The following is a 23,011-nucleotide window of genomic DNA, read 5'->3' as shown; positions in this document are numbered from 1 at the left end:
CAGCACCACAGCACCACAGCACCATGTGTGGATGAAGGAGGAGAAGTCATTAAAACCCCCGTGGACGTATTCAAACATGATTTGCATCTAGAGCAGCTCTGTTGCACATTAGAGGAGGTTACACAGGTTTTATTTAGGCCCGAAGCCCAAAGAGACGTTTGTAATGTAAATAAATATCTAACCCGAAGTTGTCATGATTTATTCCAGACTTTTTTCTTTTAATATCTCAGATAATTTTGCAGTTTTTCTGGTTGATGCAGCTGCAGTTTGGTCACAGATGGTTCAGAGGTCTGTTAGTTCTGCCCTCATGCCTCAAAGATATAATGTGTCAGACTTCTGTATTAAAATGTCTAAAAGCGACTCAACCTTTGTTACATATTCTCAAACCAGAGAAATCCACAAGTTTATTAAAGGTAACGGTGCCAGGAAAGAGTCAGAGAGCGAGGAAGGAAGTCAGAACGAGACTAAACGTCACATCAGACAGAATTCAGGTCAACTCTGACTGAACTCAGCACTCAGGAGGTGACATTTATTCAAATTCAAGAACTTTTCAAGGACTTTCCAGCCCGTTCCCTCAAATTTCCATTTTCTGCTACTTTACACTTCCACTCCGCTACATTTTAGAGGCAATTTGTACTTTTACTCCACTACGATTATTTGAGATAACTTTAGTTACTAGTTACTTTGCAGAATACATGCTGCATCAGAGTCAAAGTAGCTAATTCTTGAATCAATTTATCAACGATATGATAAAAAAACTGATCCCAATAATCAGAAAAATGCTAGAAAACAGATCTGATAGTCAGTCGACACATCATACAGTTTATACATACGTCAAAATACACGTATAATATACTTTTGTGTACTTTTGATACTCAAGCACATTTAATACCAGATACTTTAAGATTTTTACTCAAGTACTATTCATTTAGATAACTTTCACTTTTCCCGAGTGTGACTTTTGGGTACTTATACAAGATAAACAACCAAAGAGCAGTGGGTACATTCATTTTTCTATCATTTTTATTTCAGTTAATTTCACACAAACAAACAATCGGACAGAAACGGATCCTCATTTTTTTAATCAAAGATCAAATCCAACAATAAAACCTGCAGAAATATAAAAACAATACTGTGAAACACATCCGTCAGCTCAGGACATGACCGAACTCTGAAACTGAAATATGAAGAGTTTATTTCCAAAATGAAAAATATGACACCAGCTCGGACAACGAGATAAAACTTAACCGTAACATTTCATCTGATCCGGAATATTTTAAATAATTTATCAACTGAGAACTTTATTATTCCTGAAACGGATGTGAGACATTTTGGAATGAAACTCGTCACTTTAACCAAACAGAAGAATCACTCGCAGGTTTATTTGGTTGGTGACAAACAGGCAGAAAAAAAATCATCATCAGTGACTCATTTAATATTTTTCTCATGCAAACAGTCAGTGAATGAAAACAGGACCAAAAGGTTCAAATCAAACATTTTTAAATTTCAACTACAGTGACTCACTTGTTGCTAATTCAAGTGAAGGCAGAAGTGCAGGAAACTAAAGTCTGGTTTGAATTTACTAAATTATCAACCAGGAAACATTTTTTTCCCCCCATTTTCCCTCCCTGAAGAGAAACATAACGCAGCGACAAAGTGCAAAAGGCAACACGACTAACAGACGGAAGAGAGTCGGAACAGAAGTCGGGAAATATAAAACATCTTCCTGAAAGGCACTAAAGAGAAGCGTGGAGCAACTTCAGCTAGCTGAGCTACAGGCGACACAGTTCAACCTCTTTATATTTGGTCAAAGTAAGAAAGAGTTTTCATATAAAAAGTATTTTATAGAAACGAAAGCAAAAGAGAAACAACAAACAGAGCCGGGCCCTCGGCCTCCAGGGGCCCCAGAGGAGCTGAGACCTTCGTGAAGGCTCCTGTGCTCAGTGGAAAACACAAAATATCATTTATACTTTTACTAATAAACTTCTTGTTGTTGTTCAACAGCTGGCAACATCTGGGCATAAACATATTTGGGTTTGGGGTTTCCTGAGCAGAGTCACTATAAAATTTGGTCATATTATTTAAAAAAGGGTAAATTTAACAACGTAATTCAGGAGCGTGGGGCACGTTTTAGGATTTTATCACAGGCCAAAATTTGGGATCAAAACAAATAATATTCAGGATTAAAACACATTTGAGGTGAGCTGCTTGGTCTTTGGGATCATGACAACTATTTGTTTTAAACAAACAAAAAGAAATTACACTTATAGATTACCCAATACACTTTTAGATTTAAATGTTTAGGATTAAACAAAATCTGGGGTTGACTCTGCCAAATAAAAATAAACGGGATTTGAACAAATGAAATTAGGGATTTTAATAATTTCTTGGATTACAACAACAAAATCTGAGATCCAATACTCAGTTATTGTTTTACAATGTTATTTTTACATTGCTGCCTTTATTTGATTTCTCTCGAGTTATTTGTCAAATAAAGTTAATTTAAATTTAAGTGTAATAAATTGTAATAAATAAGTTTCAGTCCATCTGAGGTCCAGTGAAACACCTCGGGCCAGCTCTGCTGTAGCTACCACAGATCTTCCATTCATCCAACACACACACACACACACACACACACACACACACACACACACACACACACACACACACACACACACACACACACACACACACAGGTTGTTGAACGTGAATATACGGGTGTGCTGGCCTTTTGGAGCCTCACAATGGAAACGATTATTATAATCAGTGTCAGGAAGTTTGGTTTAATCTCATTTATCATCTCGTTTCCTCGATCGTTTCTCCATCTGCAGAGGAAACTTCCTGCTGCCGCCGCGACGTAAATACCAAACACGACACATGTTTAAACACGTACAGCTTAATCCTGATTTATCACTGCTTTACCTCACTTATTTAAGATGGAGGTTACTGGTCATGTCAAATATCAACAGACGTTGAAAGGGTTTTGGTTTTGTGAATCTGTAAAAATCTCATCTAACTCCTGGAGATAACGTTCCTGCATGAACTGATGGAGGTGTGTTTTATTTATTGAAATCTATTGGAACAGCGGTGACTGTTGAGACAAACCTCGTCCCGCCACAGGATGAACACAAGTTGTTTTGTTGATGAGCCGAAAAACACAAAAAAGCAAACGCAGACAAACTTCCCGTTTCAGGAAACCACATTCAGACAATAAAACGCTTCAACAAACAGAAATGTGTTGGTGCACGAGGCAAGGCCACAGGAAGTGAAAGGAGCCGGGCAGTGGTTAAAAATCTTATTAAATTGTTTCCTCAGATTAACATTGACTTCAGATTTTCTTCCCGGCTCGGGGGGGGGGGAGCAGTGCATTCTGGGAACAGTGCATTCATATCAGAACAGTACCATAAAACAACAACGTACAGCAGGTCAGCTGTGGCTCCTGCTGCTCTCACTGAGGCTCATTAAGACTCTGAAATGTCTGTTTTTCTCTGGACTCTGTTGGTGTTCAGTTCTGACAGGTGAAAGGTCCCCAGCAGAGGGCAGCAGCACCTGAAACTGCCCTCGAGCAAGGCACTTCACCCACAATCTGCTGCAGGAGGAATGTGTGAATGAAACATCAAGCTTCGGTCCAGATGTTCAGTCGTTATTGCCTCGAGAGTTCAGTTCAAACACAGGACAGTGAAATGTTTCAGACACTGAACGCATCACTGGTGTTTCTGCTGAAGGGGCACTCAGTGGTCCGTAGTTAATAATTAACTAACACCTGGTGTACCACCTCTGAAATTCAACTCATTTTTCTAAAGAAAGAAAGAAATAAAGAAAGAAAGAAATAAAGAAAGAAAGACTTTAGTGGTCTGTGGAGGACGACAGGCGGAGAGGAAGCTGGAGTCAAAGTCCACGTGGAGGCTGACGAGTCTGTTTTCTTTATTCCTGAACTGTTTTTAGGGGAAAACCTGCAGATGTTTTCTTTAAACTCGACTAATTTGTATTTTCTTCTTGTTAATCTTTACAAATTACATGAAATCTTGTTCTGTGACAAAATATAAAGTCTCCAGTGTCCTGGATTAAGTCTTCATATCATCGGATAAATCACAGACTTGTAGGCAGAATATAAATGAATACTATCGCTCCATTTACAGTCATAATATTTTAAATTTCTGGGGGGCGAGATGAATAAACTCAGAGTAGATTCACGACTAAAGATGGCAGAAATATGAGTCTACACTCTTGGATGTAAACGCACCTTTACTCGTGTTTTCAGTGAAAAGAAAAGAGAAGTAGAGGCTGATCGTGCTGCATGTCGTTCGGCTGTGGCTATTTATAGTTCACCTATTATTTATTCATCACATGTGCCTGCACCAGTGATCACCATCAATAAATGTCAGAGAGGTGATCAAGAGTGTCGTGTAGTGTCGACGTTCATGTTGACGAAATGAAGCCACGATATGTTCCTCGTGTAAAAATCTAATCTGAACTAACAACGTTTAAGTTTGTGATCGTGTCACATTTTATTCAACGAATTTCTGCAACCGAATATGAATAATTGACGGGGGAGGAAACGAAGCGTGTCGACGTGAAACCCGACTACAAAGACTCAGAATACACAACGTACACACAGATTTAGTTGTGAATCTACAGAGTTTTATGCATCTTGCTCTCGCCGTACTCCGTCTGTTTTTCCTCCTGTGAGAAAGCTACGTAACTTTTTTGTGTTAAATTCATCTGTTCAGTCGTCGTCCCTTCATCATCCTGACCTCCCTCCTCTGGTCTCTCGACCGTCAGCGCTCCACGCGTCTTCCCTCCCGAGAGCAGCGTTTTCTCCACCTCCTCCGCCCTCCTGACACGAGCGCATCAAACTCTCCTCTGAACAGGAAGTGGCTGCGTGCCATCGAGAGCATCTCTAACAGGAAGTCAGTTTACAGTGTTACAAAAGAAATGCTGAGCCAAGTGGACAAATTCCTGTCATCCTGATGAACTATTAATAATAAAAAAACCTCTCTGTACATTTCCCAAACAAAGTGACGCTTCCTCCTGAATCCTACAGTATGTGCCGGTCGTGGCTTCGTCACAGGAAAAGACTCAACCTCCGCAGAGAAGAGACGATAAATTGTCTGAATGGAGACAGAGTGGAAGAGCCCTTTAGGAAGAGACTGTGCACGTGTGATCAAGAGGAGTTCACTCGACAGGTCGAAGAGAAACCTTTTTCTCCGCTAGTATAAACTCTGATATAAGAATAAGAAAGTATAAAATCAGAAGGATCTTATTGCTTTGAGAGTTGAGACAGACGAGAGGAAGATCAGATATTATTAAGAAGCTTCCTGACAAAGAACCACACAAAGTTCAAACAACAAAAACTGTATCTGCAACCAAACTACAGAAATTCTCAGGTCAAGAGTCTGAAATGTGAGGATATGCCGTCTCCCTCCATTTTCTATTAGTGTAACTGAGTATTTTTGAGTTTTTTTTCGAGCTGCAACGAAGAATCGATTAGTAGTCAACAATTAAATTCATTTTGTTTGAGTAATTTTTATGGAAGGAAGGTAAAATTCTCTGATTCCAGCTTCTTTAAATGTGAATATTTTCTGGTTTCTTTCCTCCTCAGTGACAGTAAACTGAATATCTTTGGGTTGTGGACAAAACAAGACAGTTGAGGACATTTTCTGACAACTGAGTAATTTGAGGGAATAATCGACAATCAAAATAACTTTTAGTTGCAGCTCTACATCAAAACTATGTCAAGAACTCGTCCACAAGGTTTTAAACGAGTCACTAAACACTCTCCAGCTTGTAAAAAGACTGACAGCAGTGAATTATTTGTGGTTCTTTGTCTGAACTCTTAATAATAACAATTTTAAAGACACAGGTCATTTATCAGTAGCAATCAGTGGCGTATTTAGTCTCTCAGAGGCCACTGTTAGGAAGCTTTTTGCTCTCTAATGAATGAAGCTGGTGGAGGAGGAGTGGCTCGGTGTGTCCTGGGATCAGGAGGAGCCGTCTGATTTGATTTTAAATAAAAACTAAAGAACGAGAACGATACGGGTCGCCACAGGTAGAACTGATAACAGTCGAGTCCGTCAGGACAGTCGAACACATCCTGAAAACAACCTGAACCAAAAAACTGATCACACGTCAGCTCAGATCAGTGTTTCAGCTTTAACTCACTTCAGTCCCGACCCAGAGGACTAAAGAAAGAGGTCCCGGTGAACATCTGACCAGGTAGTGCACTAACATCCAATCAGGAGATCTGCAGGCAGCTGAAAAGGAACGGGACCAGGAAGAGCACGTTGAAGCCCACCATCCCGTACACGATGTAGCGGTAAGGCAGCTCCACCTCCATGTGCTGTCGGGCCTTCCTCACGTCGTCGCAGGGCACCCCGGTGACCCGGCACACCAGCGGGATGGTGATGGCCTTCATCGCTGCCCGCGTGGTCACCAGCACCAGCACGCCCATGACGAGCCGCAGCATGGCCATGCCTGCCAGACCGGCGCTGAGGGTGGGCGCGGTGAAGGGGAGCTGCTCCGGCGTCGGGTCGGGCATCAGACCCAGGAGGTGGTTGACGTGGGAAGCCAGGGCCACCCCGGCGCCCGTTCCCAGGATCTGAGCGGTGTCGCCCCGAGAGGTGCTCCAGGTGTCCAGGGTGAAGGAGAAGAGGCCCAGGCCCAGGTGGAGCGAGATGATGACGAGCGGGGCGTAGCGGCAGGTCAGGTTGAAGCCGTCGATCAGGTCCAACGCCGGCAGGAAGAAGAGCAGGATCAGGCTGCTGTAGAGGACGCCGGCGATCACGTCCTGCAGGGAAAACAGAGGAGCAGAAGGTTAACGTGTCGTAGTGTGATGATGAAGGTAACACTTCTGTAGCGGTGTGCGGTGCATATTGACTCTGAATATCTGAAGCCACCGGAGATGTTGTGTGTTTATTTTCTTTTTCAGAGATCCTTTATTGATTTGTCTGGGAGGAGGGTTCACTCTGGACAGATAAGAGAAGCTGAACTTTGTAACAAACTGAATTTCTATCTTTTGTCGTTTACTGTTGAATCAGTGAAGTATTTTCCTGCAAACTGAATTTAAATATGAACATCGTTATCAGATAACTTTCGATAAGGAGAAATTTATTGGTGCATTTTCTGCTGATGGATACAGGAAGTTGACTGTCGGCAGGAAACGGGATATCAGCGAGCTCAACATGGCAGTGAACTTTGAGCACAGGGGTCATCACAGTCGTTTAGTTATCGACCCGAGCTACAAACTGACAGTTTGGCTTCCTGCTGCAGATTTACTGACGTGTACCATTTAACCTCCGCATCACATTTCCCTGAATTCACCACGAAGCTGACGTAGAACTCGGGAACTGATGATTCAGAGAACAAAAACATCTTAATTACTTTTAGAGACAACCTGAAATTAAAGAAATGCTTCAGTTTTTTGTTTTTAACATAACCTAATTCAGGGTTTAACATGAAATATTTTTCTTCCAGATATTGAAGTTAGTTACTTTTAGAGATTAAAGGATAGAAGGGTAGAATTTACAGCAATTGTGATGATTTCTGACAGTAAATGAAGAGTCTTTGGGTTTTGCACTGTTCGGTCGGACAAAAGAAGCAAGTTGAAGACGTCACTTTGGGCTCTGGGGAATTGTGATGAGCATTTTTCACAGTTTTTTGAGCTTTTATAGACTGAAAAGTTAATGAAGAAAATAATTGGCAGATTAACTAGCAGCTCCAGTCAAATCTCTGCTGAGTTCACTTGATTTCTTGGCCATTTTTGGTTTATTTACATTCGTTCAAAGTGCGTATGTGCGCTGCACAGACTGCACAGTAGCTGGAGAGTGTAAATCAAGAGTTAACAGTCCCTCTTCAGTCTGACTGGGGTGTGCTCAGTATTTACTTTCCTTCAGACGAGTGTAATCAGTGTTCACTTTCCCTGGAAGAGAAATCAATGAGTGTTACTGTAAATTCACACCCGTCTCCGTCCGCCAGCCAAACGCTGGAACATTTCAGCCGGCAGGTTATCCCACTTGGACGACCTCGCTGAAAGCAAACCAAGGTCCTGTTACAGTTTAAATATCTATCTGGCTGCTTAAATACATGTTGTGGTCCACAGAAGCCCTGCTCTCACAGTCAGTCATTAACCTACACGTACCAGAGACGTCACATGTTGGCAGAGGACTCGTGTCCCGGCCGTCTGAGTGGACACGGTCGACTGCAAGGACACATTTTACTGTCCGACCAATGACAGGTGACTCAGCAGAAAGATAACCGACAGGAAACCTTTGATTCATCAGCTCCGTGCTGCCGCTGCAAACTTTTATCAGCCCTCTCTCTCTTAATGACACACGCTGAAAGCTTTAAGCTGTCTGTAATTTTCTCCTCCACTGACACAACTAGAGGGAGCTCCGAAACAATCAGCTGCCTGATGTAAAAATGTCCAGAAACAGGGCGAGCGGGTGGCGTGGTGCCCTGAGGAACAACATGTACATGTTACTGGGTCGAAGCTTTTATCTTAAGTGCCTTATAATGAAAATAAATGAGAGGATATCGTGTCAGTAGAAGCAGAACTACAGCACTAATAACACTGTATGTTCAGTCAGCCAGAGGTCCAACTGGAAGCCTTAATGACTTAATGGTTCCTGCTATCAGCGTCCATTAAAACACTGTTCAACTAAGTTCAGTTGTGGACATTTGGACAGCAAGTGAATAATCTCTTCTCCCCCGAGACCAGAGTTTCACGTGTCCTGGAAGAGTTCAGCATCCCGGAAAAATGGGAGGAACTCCGGTCGAATATTATCTGTGCTTATTTAGCTAAAAACATCGTGCACACCCAACGTAAAGCATTGGTATCAGCCATCCTTCTCTACAATCACGCCACCATTAATACAACTCAAATGATGCTTAAATGTTATTATGACAGAAGAGATATGTGTCAGACTTAAGTCAAACTAATACCCACTTCTTTTGTAAGGGATGCAGCTTATTATTATTTCAACTATTGTTTTGTCGGTCTATTATTTTCTGGATTCCTCATTAAAATCTCACTAAATACTGAAAAATGTTGATACATTAGTTGTTTTGTCCCTAAAAAAAAGTCCAGAACCGGAAGATTTTTTCATAGTTTATCAAAGAAAAAAGGAAAAACAGCAAATCTTCACATTTAAGAAGCTGAAACTAACAAAGCTTTGGATGAAAAGATACAGAAATGATTAGTTTCAGCTCTATGATTTATACATTTCAATATTTATACTTACAAATTTGCCTCTGAGGGCTTTCTGACTACCTTACTGTGTGTTCACACTAAACATGAGTCTTAGGGGCGGTGAGATTGGATACAAGGTCAACGGGAAGAGACGTCAAGAATACACATCCATGTCACAGAGGAGAGGAAAATCAAATACACTGGAGGAACATGAAGACTATATTTCTAACACGACTAAAATCTGCTTCACTTTCTATCCGAACACACATTTAGTTGGATAACGAGAAACTCTAATCCGCCGTTCACCAAACAAACACAGAAGAAGGGTTCAGATTCTCTTCTCGTTTTAGACTTAAACCAACAAAACTGTGAGAAAGTGCTCAGTGGGCAGTCTGTAAAAAGGTTAACAGATGTCAACAACATCATCAGTAGCAGAACAGCTATTTGTCTCCGAGCTCTTCCTGCACAACAGAGGAGGAGGAAGTTGTTTTATTGGGCGTGATGATTTCCAGAACACACAGAGTACCCGGCAGGCCTGCACAGCAGAGCAGACCGATAATGGCGCACCATGTGTTCGAGCTCCACTCCCTGAAACACAGCGGTCGACACATGGTCCGACTGTGGAGCAGGTGGACATGAGCTTCTTCACTTCTTTGTAATCCAGCCTTAAACTGCAGTGTTTTGAGATGAAGCAGTAAGAAAGTAGCAGGTCAGAAATGTGTTATTGTGCAGACAAAAAGCTCGGAAATAAAAAGGGCCGAGCTGTAACTGACCGCTCCATCCTAAATATGTCTGAATAATCACAAGGCTTTGATGGACAACATGGATCGGACATCCAGATTTTTCCCAGTTGATGTAATGATCCAATATAAACAGCATCTCTGGTTTGAATACTTTAGCCATTACAAGTACGACATAGTTTCACGGATGCAGAGAAAGAATCAGACGCAGATTACAGGCATGTGGAAAAATATGGTTTCTCTGAGTTTATTGAAGGGGACAGTTTATGGAAGGGATTATTTAGATCTTAGAGATAAACTGACAGGCCTGAGCTGAAATGAACGGTTGCTACAGTTACAGACATTATTTACATCCTCGTGAGGTTGAAAGTGAGGAAAAATGAACAGAATGAAAAGCAGCAGGATGATTTTATCCAGGAACCGGAGAAGGAGGAGGAGGAGGAGGAGGAAGAGGAGAGAGGACAAACTGTAACAGGAATAAATAGTAAAAGTACTTTGCAGGAAGGAAACAGGTGGTTTAATGCTTCCTCGCTGTAAACAGACAAACAATGCACTGATGTGTGTTTTATTTTTAGTTGCTGAACGAAGCTGCATCCTCTGGTGCAAAGAGGACGCAAAAATATGTCTGCAGACTGAACAGCTGAACTTTTGAAGCAGTTATAAACCCACAGGAGGTGTCACACAAGTAAAACCTGTCTCAACCGTACAATGTTTGTCAGTTATTGAGATAAGACTCATTTAAATGCCATCTCACTGTCAAAATCTTGATCACAGTAACAAGTCATCTCTAAGGCAAACGAGCTGAGGGTTTCATATGTCTGAGAGTTGTGGGATTGTTGGTGCTGGGTCGAACTTGAAGCTGGTGAACTGCCAGGACAAATGAGGCGTGCCGCAGGTTGTTGCTGAGCTCACCAGGATGACTCAGCTCTGCTCTGTGAATTGTAAATCTAATTATCTAGATGAATTAATCGTCTTGATTGCCTTTTCTAGGTCAGGCCTCTTTTATCAGAGGAGTGAAAACAGGGATATTTTTCTGCAGCTGTGATGAGATATGAGCCGGCAGATGTGCTCGTGGTCTTCGCCGCCTGCGGGCAGCCACAGAAAGCCCTTAAAGAGAGTCTCTGATGTGGAGTTACCTTCTGGAGTTTGTGTGGGAGGACGGCCGGCGTACTGTAACGTCTGCTGGTCCCACATCATCCGTCAGTCCCTCTGACACAGCTGTGACTGTTGCCACGGCGACAGACTGCACGATCAACAGTGACATCATTTACCAGTGAAGGAAATTACCCCAAACGAGGGTTAATGTGACGGCCTTGTGGACAGAAGAACCCCCACACACACACATCTGGAAGATTTTTATGACCTTTATGAGCCAAAATAATTTGTCTGAGTCTTTAACATCTGGGGCTCGAGGTCTGTTGAATTCGGTGGCATGGTGAATTAGATTAATATGTTTATTAATCCAATGTGTTGGTCTTACTTGTTTTCCTTTATCAGCTGCAAAACATTGACAATTTTCATAGCCAGGAAGTCGAGCTTTTTTGGCTTCAAAACGCAGCTGAGCAGCTTTCACATGATGTAATATAACGTCCTTGGCCGAGACCCAACCTCCATCCAAGTTTCATGGAAATTTGATCGTTAGCTTTTGTGTAATCCTGCTGACAAACCGACAAAACAACCAACTTACGGGTGAAATGCTTAGCGAAGTTCCCCCAACAAACCTGGTTCACTCTGTCTGAGACGAGGATGATTCATCAGTACTAATTATCTTGATTGAAAAAGATTGTGTGACTACTGCACTTCACCCAGACACACACACACTGAAGTGAGCTCACTCAAGCCATTAGTGACCTCTTTTATTGACACTCACAACCCAGTATTACTGTACGCTGCAGGGCAACAGAAGCAACCGCACCCACCCGACCTGGTGGTGTTAGATGATGTTTTTCATGACTGTACCTGTATTGTGCAGCAGCGATCTCATCCAACCAAAGCCCTGCTGTCGGCAAAACAGCCCGCTGACGTGACAGCAGCGGATAATGGGAGCAGGAGCAGGTTTTTGCAGGCATGAATGTCTCAATGCTTCTCCGGTAAGAAGTGTGACATGCTGCCGATTATTGTTTTAACCTTTATTAGATACATATACAGGTCTAAACATGTTGAAGATATGATGCATGATCGAGATTCACTGTGTGGTACGGGTAACACCGGTAGACACTCAAAAGAGGTTCAAAAATCTTGGAACAAAATGCTAAAATCTGGACAGCTGTGACAGTGAGACCTCTGGAAAACAGCACAGCTTCAGAAAACAGTTCCTTCTATCTTAATTAAACTAGAAATTCATTCCTTCACCACTTTTGTACATTTAAGAAAGGAACTCTGCAGTGATTTCAGTATAATAACAGCCCCTGCTGGGTGTGAATAAGCTGCAGACACCTGGCAGATGTTGGTGGACTTAGCTTGTTTTCTCCACATTTCTAAAGCAGGAAAAACTATTGTTTGGAGGCTTAAATTCAGATTCCACCTCCTGCCTAAAATCAATGGCTGCACAGGTTTCCTGTTTCACACCCTGCCAGCTAATCACACCAAACAAATAACACAACGAACACCGACAGTCTATGTTTTCACCATATCAAGCTTGCTCTGGCCTGCCCAAATATCACAATAGACAATGTTATCACTTCTGCCTTTGCAGCAACATATACATCACTATGAAATAACAAAATAATATTAACTGAAAACTTTTAAATTAGGACTGTGGTGCAAAGAATACACTGTACACTGTAATAAATTAAAGTAAAGAATCACATTCATGGAAGAAGCAGAGTCACACAGCTGTTCTATATTCGATAATATCTAATATTGGCCAAAGCCCAGGAAACATTAACATTTTCACTGTTTTCTCAGTGATCGGTCAACACTAATGTCTTGTGTTGTAAGTATGTGTCTTTGCTCTGTGTGTTGCATTTCTACAGTTACACAGGTGACACCCGAACCTGACGCCAGCCCAGTTATATAGCCGAGGTGACTGCTGCTCGGATTCGGTTTCCCACAAATCAGCTATCACGTTCAAACTGCCGACGGTGCTAAACTGACACTGCGGGTGGTGAGGCTCGCACCTCAGTGTGTGTGTGCGTGTGTGTGTGTGGACTTACCAGGACCGAGTGCATCCCCATGTAGATCCGGCTAACACAGACCACCAGACACCAGCAGAGAGCGATGCTGAAGCCCAGTGAGAACGGGTACTGTGGAGGAGAAAGGAGACTTTTCAACACAGCTTCACACTAATGAAATGTTTACAGGTGAAACTTGAAATATAGATTAATGCGACAACTTCTTTTTTTGATAACGAATAACTTTATCAAATGTTGGTTATTATTTGTTGGAAGGAAATGCACTCGACACACGTTACACCTCTCACAGATACACAAGAGGTTTGGTGAGTAGCTCTGAATGTACAACAGAGTGGAAAGAGTTCAAATGATTTCACAATATTAAAGCTGCGTTCATCTCAATGCACATAGCGTCGACTCTTCTTTGATCTGCACTCATGCTTCACATTATGCAATACATACTGTAGCTGATCCGATGATGAGTCTCTGTATCAAAGCATAAATACATAAAACCCCGACACGTTTATTGTTCTGAGCAGATAACAACATGATAATAAAATGATTGTGTGTGCCGGAGTCAATATGCTCAATGTACAGTATGTTAAAGGCCCAGATAAAATGCTGCAGTGATGTAGTGGACGTGATTATCTGCCAATGTGTTCTGGGCTCAACGGACCTCATAAATATTTCAGCGATTCTGCGGTTTCCTTATCAGATGTAGCCGGAGAGAAGAAAGGCTGCGTTCATACTGCAGCTCAAAGTGTCCAAAGTCAGATTCTTTCTCCCTCCGTGTGACTCTGATTATTTGTTTTCTAATCGGCATAAACTGCAGAAAGCTGTACTGGGTCAGGGTTCTGCAGTTCTGATCTGGGTCACACGAACACATGGCTTTAAATCAGACCCAATACCCAACGGTTGCTGCGCATTTCACAAATGGATCATCATCCTCCCAACAAACTATTAAGTTAGTGTTAGCTAGAAGAAGCTGTAGTGATGTGCTTGCAGAGGCAATTAAAGTACATGAATATCACATAATCACATAACTAATATGCTACTAGAAATGTTTAATAAATCAAAAAACTAATGACTGTTTTCACCAAAAATGACAATTCGGTCAGTCGTCTAATCGATTAATTGAGTTATCGTTGCAGCTCTAGTCAATTGAAATAATAATATTTTGAACCTTATTGTCTTGTCCTCTCTCTAAAGCTCCTAGAGAATTAAAGAGTTGGGTCACAAAATGTCAGTAAATCAGACGACAGTGAATTCAGCTCTTTCAATATTTCCATCTCCCATCGCTCCAGACCTTCATCACAGAGGTCAGAGAGAGAATCCAGGGTCAAAGTTCAATTTATTTAAATTCTGGCTGGAAAATCTGGTGAGAAATCTGCACTGTATGCAGCTATGATTTACACGTGTGTGCCGATGTCACATCAGAGATATTCAGTCTATTATCACATAAAACCGAAGGCTGAAACAAAGACATATTTGGCTTTTAGCCTTGAAAAATCACGTAAATGTTGCCTAACAACACAGCGATAGTTTAAGCTCTAAATAAAGCAGCGATCCAGACTTAAACATGCAGGTCTGTGGTGTGAACGCAGCCAGACAGATCGAAAGAATGAAAGAAAAAGAAAATGAGTGACAGTTGAGCCGAGAGACAGAGACGACAGATGAAAGCTGCTGAGGTTTGCACCCTTGCTGAAAGCCTTTTGTTCTCCTCACTGTGGCTCCTGTTGTTGAGATAGTTCAGATTTCCTCTAACAAAATCCCACAAAAACACTGTGACTCCAGCACCTCCAGGCTTCAGGGAGGAATGACTAATCAGAGCCGTTTGATGGTGCTGATGCTAATTTAACAGAGACGAGGATCATTTCACGGTGCGGCCTCACATCAGTGATTCACAGCGAATTTGCCTTTGAAACCTCTGAAAACTGAAGATTTTAACACCCATATATTTGTTAGGCAAAATGTTGCTTCACTTTATGAACCGGCTGTCCTTGAAACCCTATCAGCCTGTAACGTTTATCTACATGTTATCTACTTTATTGAAATGTTGCTGCAACAATGTGTTTCGAGGTGATAAATAGCCTGCAGCAAACTGAAAGAAGACAAAACAACTATTAAATATAGGCCATTTTACAGCCTGATGGATAAAAAGATAGGTGGCTGTTTTGTGCCAACGATGGCTGAACTCCAGCCTCTTAGTATTTTACTGGACTAATGTATTTCTGTAACACAGAGATAACCTTTGCTCCACACAATGGCTGCTTATCTGCCAAAAAGTAGCTGTTGGTAAGGTCAACGAAGCCGACTTCACAGCTTGTACTTCATGGAAACGTAAATAAACATTCACGTTTTACATGCAAATACATTTTTATTAATAATTGTTCAAACTGCATCTGTTAATATAAAGCAACTAATGTTTATTATCATTGTTTATTTATCTGTCGATTATTTTCTCCATCAATCATTTAGTTGTTTGGTCTAAAGGAAGTTAAAAAAATGATGAACTGTTGATCAGTGTTTCCCAAAGCCCCAGATGTCGTCCCCAGATGTCTCGTTTTGTCCACAACCCAAAGATATTTAAATCAACTTCCTAAAGACTCATTTTCAGCAGCAGGTCGGATATGACGATGACAGACATTTCAGATATTCATCACAATAATTTAGCATTTACTTATCAGCCATTTTGATCCACAGTCATCAGACAAAGATGTCTTACTCAAGAAGGACAAGACACAACAGTTGGTCAAAAGCTGCTGCATCACGTTTGTGACTGTCTGGTTCTGGGAGACACTTCAGTCAGACAGCTCCTGTGAGCCTCTCCTACAGGTGTTTCCCAAACCACCAAGTGTCAATTATAGACTGAGGGCTCTTTCAAAATGAGGTCAGCGCAGAGGGAGGTTTGGTTGAGAAACAGCCGTCTTTCTGTCTGTGGATTAGCTCAGACGCAGTCGCCCGACATGCTCAGACTAACACTGTGTTAGACTAGCATCAAATCTGAGGGTAGAGCAGAGAGGGAGGACTGAAGAAACCATCTGTGGAGACGCTGTCCAAACCGTATCCTCTGTCCATGTGCAAACAGAGCATGTGTCATCAAGTCTCACGGCCACGTTTGCCTGCTCGCTCTGGCTTCGCGCCGCTGACCGTGGCGGTGCTGCGGCCGTCACCTCATGCAAAGGTTTATGGACGTGGTGTTTTTTTTGTGTGGCCTGTGGTTCTCTGCACAGTGCTCATTGACTCAGTCGAGGGTTCGCTCCCTCACGTGACATATACTGTACATACTGTACATCCATACACACACCCAAACCACACGGCTCGCAGTCAGGGTGTGTGTTTGACTTTCAACACTGCCAAGACGTAAACTAGCCGGGTTTGTGGGTTTCAAACCAAACTTGTGAATATTCTTATTTTGCTGTAAATTGATAATACCACAGAAAAAGACAATTTAAATCGCTATTACGATGTTTAATTTGGCAGCTGCTACTTCACACATTTGCAGCTCTAAAAGTCAACAAGAGAAAAATGTTTTTAAAAATGGAAAGAAGAGGTTTCCTCTTGCTATTCTCACATTACAACATTTAATAAGGACTGACCTACAAATGCTGAGGTAAGATTCTTCAACTGTGCATTATAACAAACACATATCTGCTGCAACAGGCTTGAAATTGGGCTCGTACATTTGAACTTATATCTAATAACTGAATGTTATAGGCCACTGTTTCCTGTTTACAGCCCCTCTTTGTCATAAAACTCTACTGTAGCTCTTTAAATAGTACTGAGACTCTGAAACTGTCCTTCTTTTGAATGCAACAGAAGAGATTTAGGTTGATATTCATTTGCACGTTGTATGAAAACACAATGCAAAACTCAGAGTTGGAAGTTTAGGAAATGCTATAGAGTTAAATTCATTCATGCTCGCAGGAAAAGCTGAACAGTTCCCACCTAATGGTCCCACTCAGGGAGAGGAAGTCTCACACAAAGCCTGTTTACCATAATGTTTTCTGTTCTGACTCTGCTGGACCACATAATGAGAATTTATGTCACACAATCTGATAAAAACACGGCCGTATTTTTCACTCGAGCAGCTCTGAAACTCTTGGATTTCCTTTACGTCGTTCTCTCGCCTCCCAGGCTCTAATCTCTCCATCACTCTCCTCCTCCAGCCCTCTTTGAGTCTATTTTCTCCTCTTTTATCCTTCGTCCTCCTCATCACTCTTCTGTATTAATCCTCTCCTCTCTCCTTGCCTCCAACCTCGTCTCTCCTCTTCGCTTTCTTCATCTCTTGCCCTCCAGTCTCATCTTGTCTAATCTCCTCTCATCTGTCGAGTCTAATCTCTTCTCTACTTTCCACTCCTCGAGCTGCTCTTTTCTCTTTTTTGACCCTCATCCCCTCCCTTTTTTTGATTCTCCCCAGTATCTTCCACAGAGACACATCTGGCTCTAGTTACTGTCTGAGCTGGAGATGAGGGCGGTGGTGTGATGGGAGGAGGAGGACCGTCTGGCTGACTGTGACTCCTCCAAATCCAAACACTCCTGCTCTGCTCAGACAAGTCATCCGAGGCAGCAGAACAGCCATGGATTAAAAGAGGAAGTCAAACTTTTTGGAAGATGAGATCACAATGATGGTGGATCAGACTGAACCGGATGGGCAGACATTAAACATTTCCAATCAACTACTTTCTAACAGTTTCAAGTCATGTCACAGTCTTGGTTGTTTTTTTAATATCTATTAACTGGATGAAGGATTTTAGTCAAACCAAATGCTACGATAATGTAAGATAAGATAAATAAGGATATCTTTGATTACCAAAACAAACGTGAGTGCATCAGGTTCATAAAGTGAGAGTCTTATCTGCTGTCCCACACGGATACGTCAGCAGTTTGTAGTCTGAGACCTTGAATAGAGATTGTTTTGTTTGTGAATGTAAAGAACAGACATTCTGGCGCTTTTCTGACATTCAACACTATTTTCTATTCTTTTATGTGTTTTCAAACTCAGGTTGGAGAGAAGAGAAAGACCTGTTGAGACCGCGAGGACACAGGAGAGAGCTCCAGAAACCGAATCAATCTTATCGCTGAGCCCCACACTCGAAGGTCAGGGGGTCGGCCCTCTTATCTCCTCCTCTGGCAGACAGACGGGGAGGCAGAGTGTCGTAAATCAATCCCACCTCTGCTCTCGACTGCTGTGATTCAAGCAACACAATACTGAGATCCCACGCATTTCTCTTTCCAAAACTCTGGGCTTTTTTTTCTACCCACAGCAAAGTTAAGACTGCCGAACATCAGGCAACTTTTTGGAGAACATAACGGAAAACTGAAAAACAGACGGCGGCTACAATAAGAGTATCTGCCTGACAAAAAGTGGTAATCAGTGCAGTGTCCTTCAACTTTACAGGCCTGCAACTGCAGATTATTGTTGCAGAGGAGTCCACAAATCAGCACGGAAAAAAGTACACTATCTTTTTGTCATTTAACCACTGTGAATATACTCAAACAGTAAGAATTAGTTTTTTATATACTGTCGGGACACAATGCCTCATTGAAAAATTATTTGTTATTATAATAATAATAAAATAATATAATATGTCAGAAAATAGGGGAAAATTTTTTTTTTTCGTTCAAGATATTGAATTTAAAAGAGCAAAAAGTGGCCAAAGACTCAACAAATATAGTTCAGGAGCGTGATGAGAGTCCACATAGTGTTGGACTTTTCCTCGTATCGCTCCTTTCTATGAAAATCAAATAGACTTCCTGCAGTTGGTCGATCACGTCCCTCACTGTGTGGATGCTCAGCGAGACAATGGAAGTGGACAATACAGACTTTGTGTTGGCTTTTACAGACTGGACACAATGGAGGGTTGTTCCTCCTGAGTGAATGGGAGGTGAGGAAAAGAACAACAGAGACCGGCTTGTTAAAACAAAATTCCTGCAGGAATGTTATTCCACCGATATGAGACACTTAGTTTTTATCATGTTTGACAATGATGGAAAACCGGAGCTAGAATATGAGCTGACGTCAAGAGGAACTCAGCGACCAAAGTGGAGGAAGTGATGAAAGTTTGTAGGAAGTTATAGCTGTATGTTGAGCGCGGCAACTAATCAACTAATTGGTAGATTACTTTCACGAGTAATCTTTTAGTCTGTGAAGTGTCAAAAAATGAAGAAAGTGACGAGCTTCTTCTGTCCAAAACCCAAAGACTCTTCATTTACTCATAAATGACGAATAAGAGTAACAAATCGTCACATTTAGGAACCTGGATCCAACAAATGTTTGACATTTTTGCTTGACAAAAGCAACTACTTTTCTATCAAGCGACTAATCGATTAATCTACTCAACGTTAACACGCTCAGTTTCTGAATGTTACACTCCAAATGTCACCATGTTCACCATGTGCATTTAGCTCAAGTTGCAGCACAGCCGAGGTTGACAAAATATTTTCAAAATCGATTTATCTGCCACCTATTTTTGCAGTTAATCAATAATCTTTTTCAGACGATAAAATGTCAGGAAATTGTGAAAAGCTGATATGTTTTAATTTTATTGTTTGGTCCAATCAAAATTATATTAGATATTCAGTTTATTATTAAAGAAGACTAAAAAAAACTCAAATATTTTGGAAGCTGGAACAAAAACCTGGCCTCTACATTATTTATCCATCTAAAAGCCGTCCTCTCTGTTGTGTATCGAGCAGTATGAGACGACTGTCACTTGGCTGTAGACTTTTAGTCGTGTTGTGTCCACAGTGAGCTTGGTTTCACTGTCTTACAAGCAGTAAAGAGTAAACTACTGTACTCATGTGGCTGTAGAGCCGCCCGGGCTTTGGTCACTGTATCCACTGGGCCAACCGCACATTAATTGTTAATGACGCTTCAGAGGGCAAAGTCTCAGTGATCCTGTATCGAGAGTTGGCACTTTGCACATGGTTGCTTTTGTTGCTGTAGCATGACGAGGGAGATGATTACGTGGGCTGTGTATACTAGTAGACCACAGATGTGACCCAAAATCAGGCAATGTCACAGCAACACCGGGTCCGTGAGGACGGCAGTGAAAGCCAAGTGGGTTTTGGCTGATTCTGTCCTCAGTGATCATGTGAACTAACAAACAAATTCCCTGTAATGAGGTCAGCGACTCAACATTTCTGCATTTATCTGCAGGAAAATATAAAATGAGTTTGACTAATAAATGACTCATGAATTCATTTTAAGTTTGGTTCAAACTGAGTCATTAATGAAGCAAATTGCATCCTTCTCTAACCCTAACCCTAAATATTGTGATACACCAGTTTGTGGCATATTTAACAATATATTCAGCTGTTGTTTTATCATGATTAATATCAGACTGTTGTCTTTTGGTTATAGTATCTGTGTACAGCTGCACAGCCCCTGTGAGGAGGTCAAGGGTGAGCAGCATGTGAAGCTCTCTGGATGCAGTTTTCTTTGGATTTTCACCAATTTCTAGTATTTCTCAATATGTAAACACATGCTGGTGTGAAAGGGGAACTTTCTCTGCTTCCTCCTCTGGAAAGGGAAGCAGCTCCTGCCAACTTCTCCTTCTCTGCTCCTGCTGAAAATCAGATTTCAGGACATTTATGACATGAAAAAGTTAAGGTGCGTTCACGTACCTCCCAGCGGCCGTAGGTCATGAAGAACAGGGAGAAGGGGATGGCGGTGCCCGACATGGCGTGCGTGGAGGGCATGCTGTACTCCGAGTTGTAAAACATCTCCACTTTGACCACGGGAGGTGAAGCGGGCCGGGACCACCCGATCACATCCTTCGTGCACTGACCCAGGTACATGACCCAGACCCACACCATGATCAGCCTCCGGGCCACGAAGGCGTCCATGTTCCACATAACGAAGGGGAAGAAGGTGATGTAGAAGAGCTCGTTGCCCAGCTCGGTTCCGAAGGTGAACAGGTAGAACAGGAACCGGTTCTCAATCAGGAACTCCTGTCCGGCATCACCTGTTAGAGAGTTTTTGCGGAGCGGCTTCAGGGTGCTGCTCACCGGGACTTCACCGCCCTCCTCCGCGGACTCGGTGCGACCGTTGCTGCTCGCAAGGACCGCGTCTCCCCCGGCGTTCGCCGCGGACACCACCGCTCCATTCTGGGGCACGTTCTCCTTCTCCTCTCCCTGTTTCCTCTTCCGAGCACCGGCCGCTGTCGTTTGCTTGAACTCGTCTTCTTCGGCTCCGGTGACGGCCGCGCTTTCACTCTCGTTTTCCCCGGGGATGTGACGGTGGCATGCCCCGTTGTTGTGCGAGTGAGTCCGGTCCGCGTCCCTGCTGCTGCTGGAGGGAGTAGAGGCAGGGACGCTTCTCGAAAACGTCCCGCGTACCCCGCAAAATTTCTGGAAGCGGGCGACAAGGTGTGGGTCTTGCAAATAGTCGAAGATTTCTACTAATCGGCTGCTTTTCTCCATGTTTATCCCGTTTTCTTCGCCCCCGCACCGCCAAAACGAGGAGCACGAGCTCCGCTGCTTTTCCCCCCCAAACAGCCCGATGATGGACGCTAGCTCCCCGGCTAACGTTAGCTAGCCGACCCGCGCATCACGGCGGAGAGCTGCTCAGAAGTGAAGCCCGGACCGGTTTTTAAGCTATAACAAGTTACGACGGCAGGTGATATCAACCAGAAAGAGGTGAAAAGCGGTTAAAAGTGAGATAATAACCGCAAAAAACACACCAACGGGTCGGTTCTTGTGCGGCAGGATGCGTTCAGTGTCCCGCTACCTGAGGGGAGTCCTGCAACTGACAGATCCACGGAGCCGTCCGAGCGCGCGCCTTTCCTGGTGCCTTTAGGTGCTGTCGGAAATTTCGCTATTCTTCGTGAAACGGGCGCACATTCATGACTCCATTTTATTAGGACTTTTTTTTTTTTTTTTTAGCAACCTTTGGGTTCACATTAATTTCCTACTATTACAAACATAAACACTGGTTTCACATTTCTCAACTTTAAAGGAAAAAGTTCAACTGGACGTGTTTCAGTTTCTTGAAGATGTTTCACCTCTCATCCAAGAGCTTGTGCACGTTTTTGCAAAAACCTTTAAGTCACTGAAATATATGAAAAAAAAGAATAAGAAGGCTAAAAAACTGTATGCATCTATATCTCAGTTGCTTTTCCAGTTTAAAGGTACTTCTATTGTCTGCTGTCTGTGTTCAGTTTTGCTGCAGCATCATCTCCACCACTGTTGTTTGAATAATGTCCTTTTTTCTTTAAAATTATTACTCTTTTTTGCCTTGTATAGAAATAAAGTTATTTTAAAAATACTGCATCTGCTTTGTTAGAAATCTGTGGAAATGTAAATACAAATTCAAACACGATACATTGAAAATATCTTAGTTTATATTAGTCTATATTGATCACAGAGGGGGTAGTTTCTGGATTTGGATACTTAATTGGGCATTGAGTGCATTTTCGAATTGAACCTTGAAAATCTGAGTCTTGCAGGAGTACTTGAAGGCAGCAGCAGTTCCGGCGCGTACGCACAGTTAACGCGCTCCAGACGTCACGACGTAACGTGACCGCGCTCAGTCTGTAGTCTCATCATTTTGTGGGGCAATTAAAACATCTTTTTAAATTTACATGTGAAATAAATACAAACAAAAAATAAAACAGACATTAAAATATTATAGAGAAACAACAAGATTCATCAAAACACAAAAACACTTTGTCACCTCACATACTTTATTTTGATAGTCACCTGAAAAAAAAAATTCAACGGCCCTTTTTCAAAATATTTCATCTTAAATATGGAATATGCATTTTCATCAAAATATAAATTCTTGTTTTAAAATATCAAACGTCTCTTTAATAGTTGCCTGCAGTTTGTTGTTGTTGTTGTTGTTGTTGTTTTTCCATCGTAGTGGTTGTTTTCAAGATGCAAAATTTTCAAACCAGGTGAAACTCCTGGACAGAGACCGAACACTGAAAACACAGAGAGAGACACTGGAAACAGATGAATCATTG

At 42.2% G+C, this 23,011-nt stretch overlaps 1 protein-coding gene across 1 annotated transcript; it reads right to left on the bottom strand.

Moving 5' to 3' along the window:
• Nucleotides 1-1,005: 1,005 nt before the first annotated feature.
• Nucleotides 1,006-21,773, bottom strand: sgpp1b (sphingosine-1-phosphate phosphatase 1b). The gene is made up of 3 exons (XM_073483355.1): nucleotides 20,670-21,773; nucleotides 13,083-13,172; nucleotides 1,006-6,787 (listed from the first exon to the last, which is right to left on the bottom strand). Exons 1-3 carry the CDS (start codon nucleotides 21,465-21,467, stop codon nucleotides 6,236-6,238), a joined length of 1,440 nt encoding a protein of 479 aa, XP_073339456.1. The 5' UTR covers nucleotides 21,468-21,773; the 3' UTR covers nucleotides 1,006-6,235.
• Nucleotides 21,774-23,011: the final 1,238 nt, after the last annotated feature.

Source organism: Pagrus major, chromosome 16 (genome assembly GCF_040436345.1).
Source record: "Pagrus major chromosome 16, Pma_NU_1.0".
Lineage (NCBI taxonomy): Eukaryota > Metazoa > Chordata > Actinopteri > Spariformes > Sparidae > Pagrus > Pagrus major.
The sequence above is the reverse complement of the archived record's forward strand: the minus strand, read 5'-3'. Positions and strand labels throughout refer to the sequence as shown.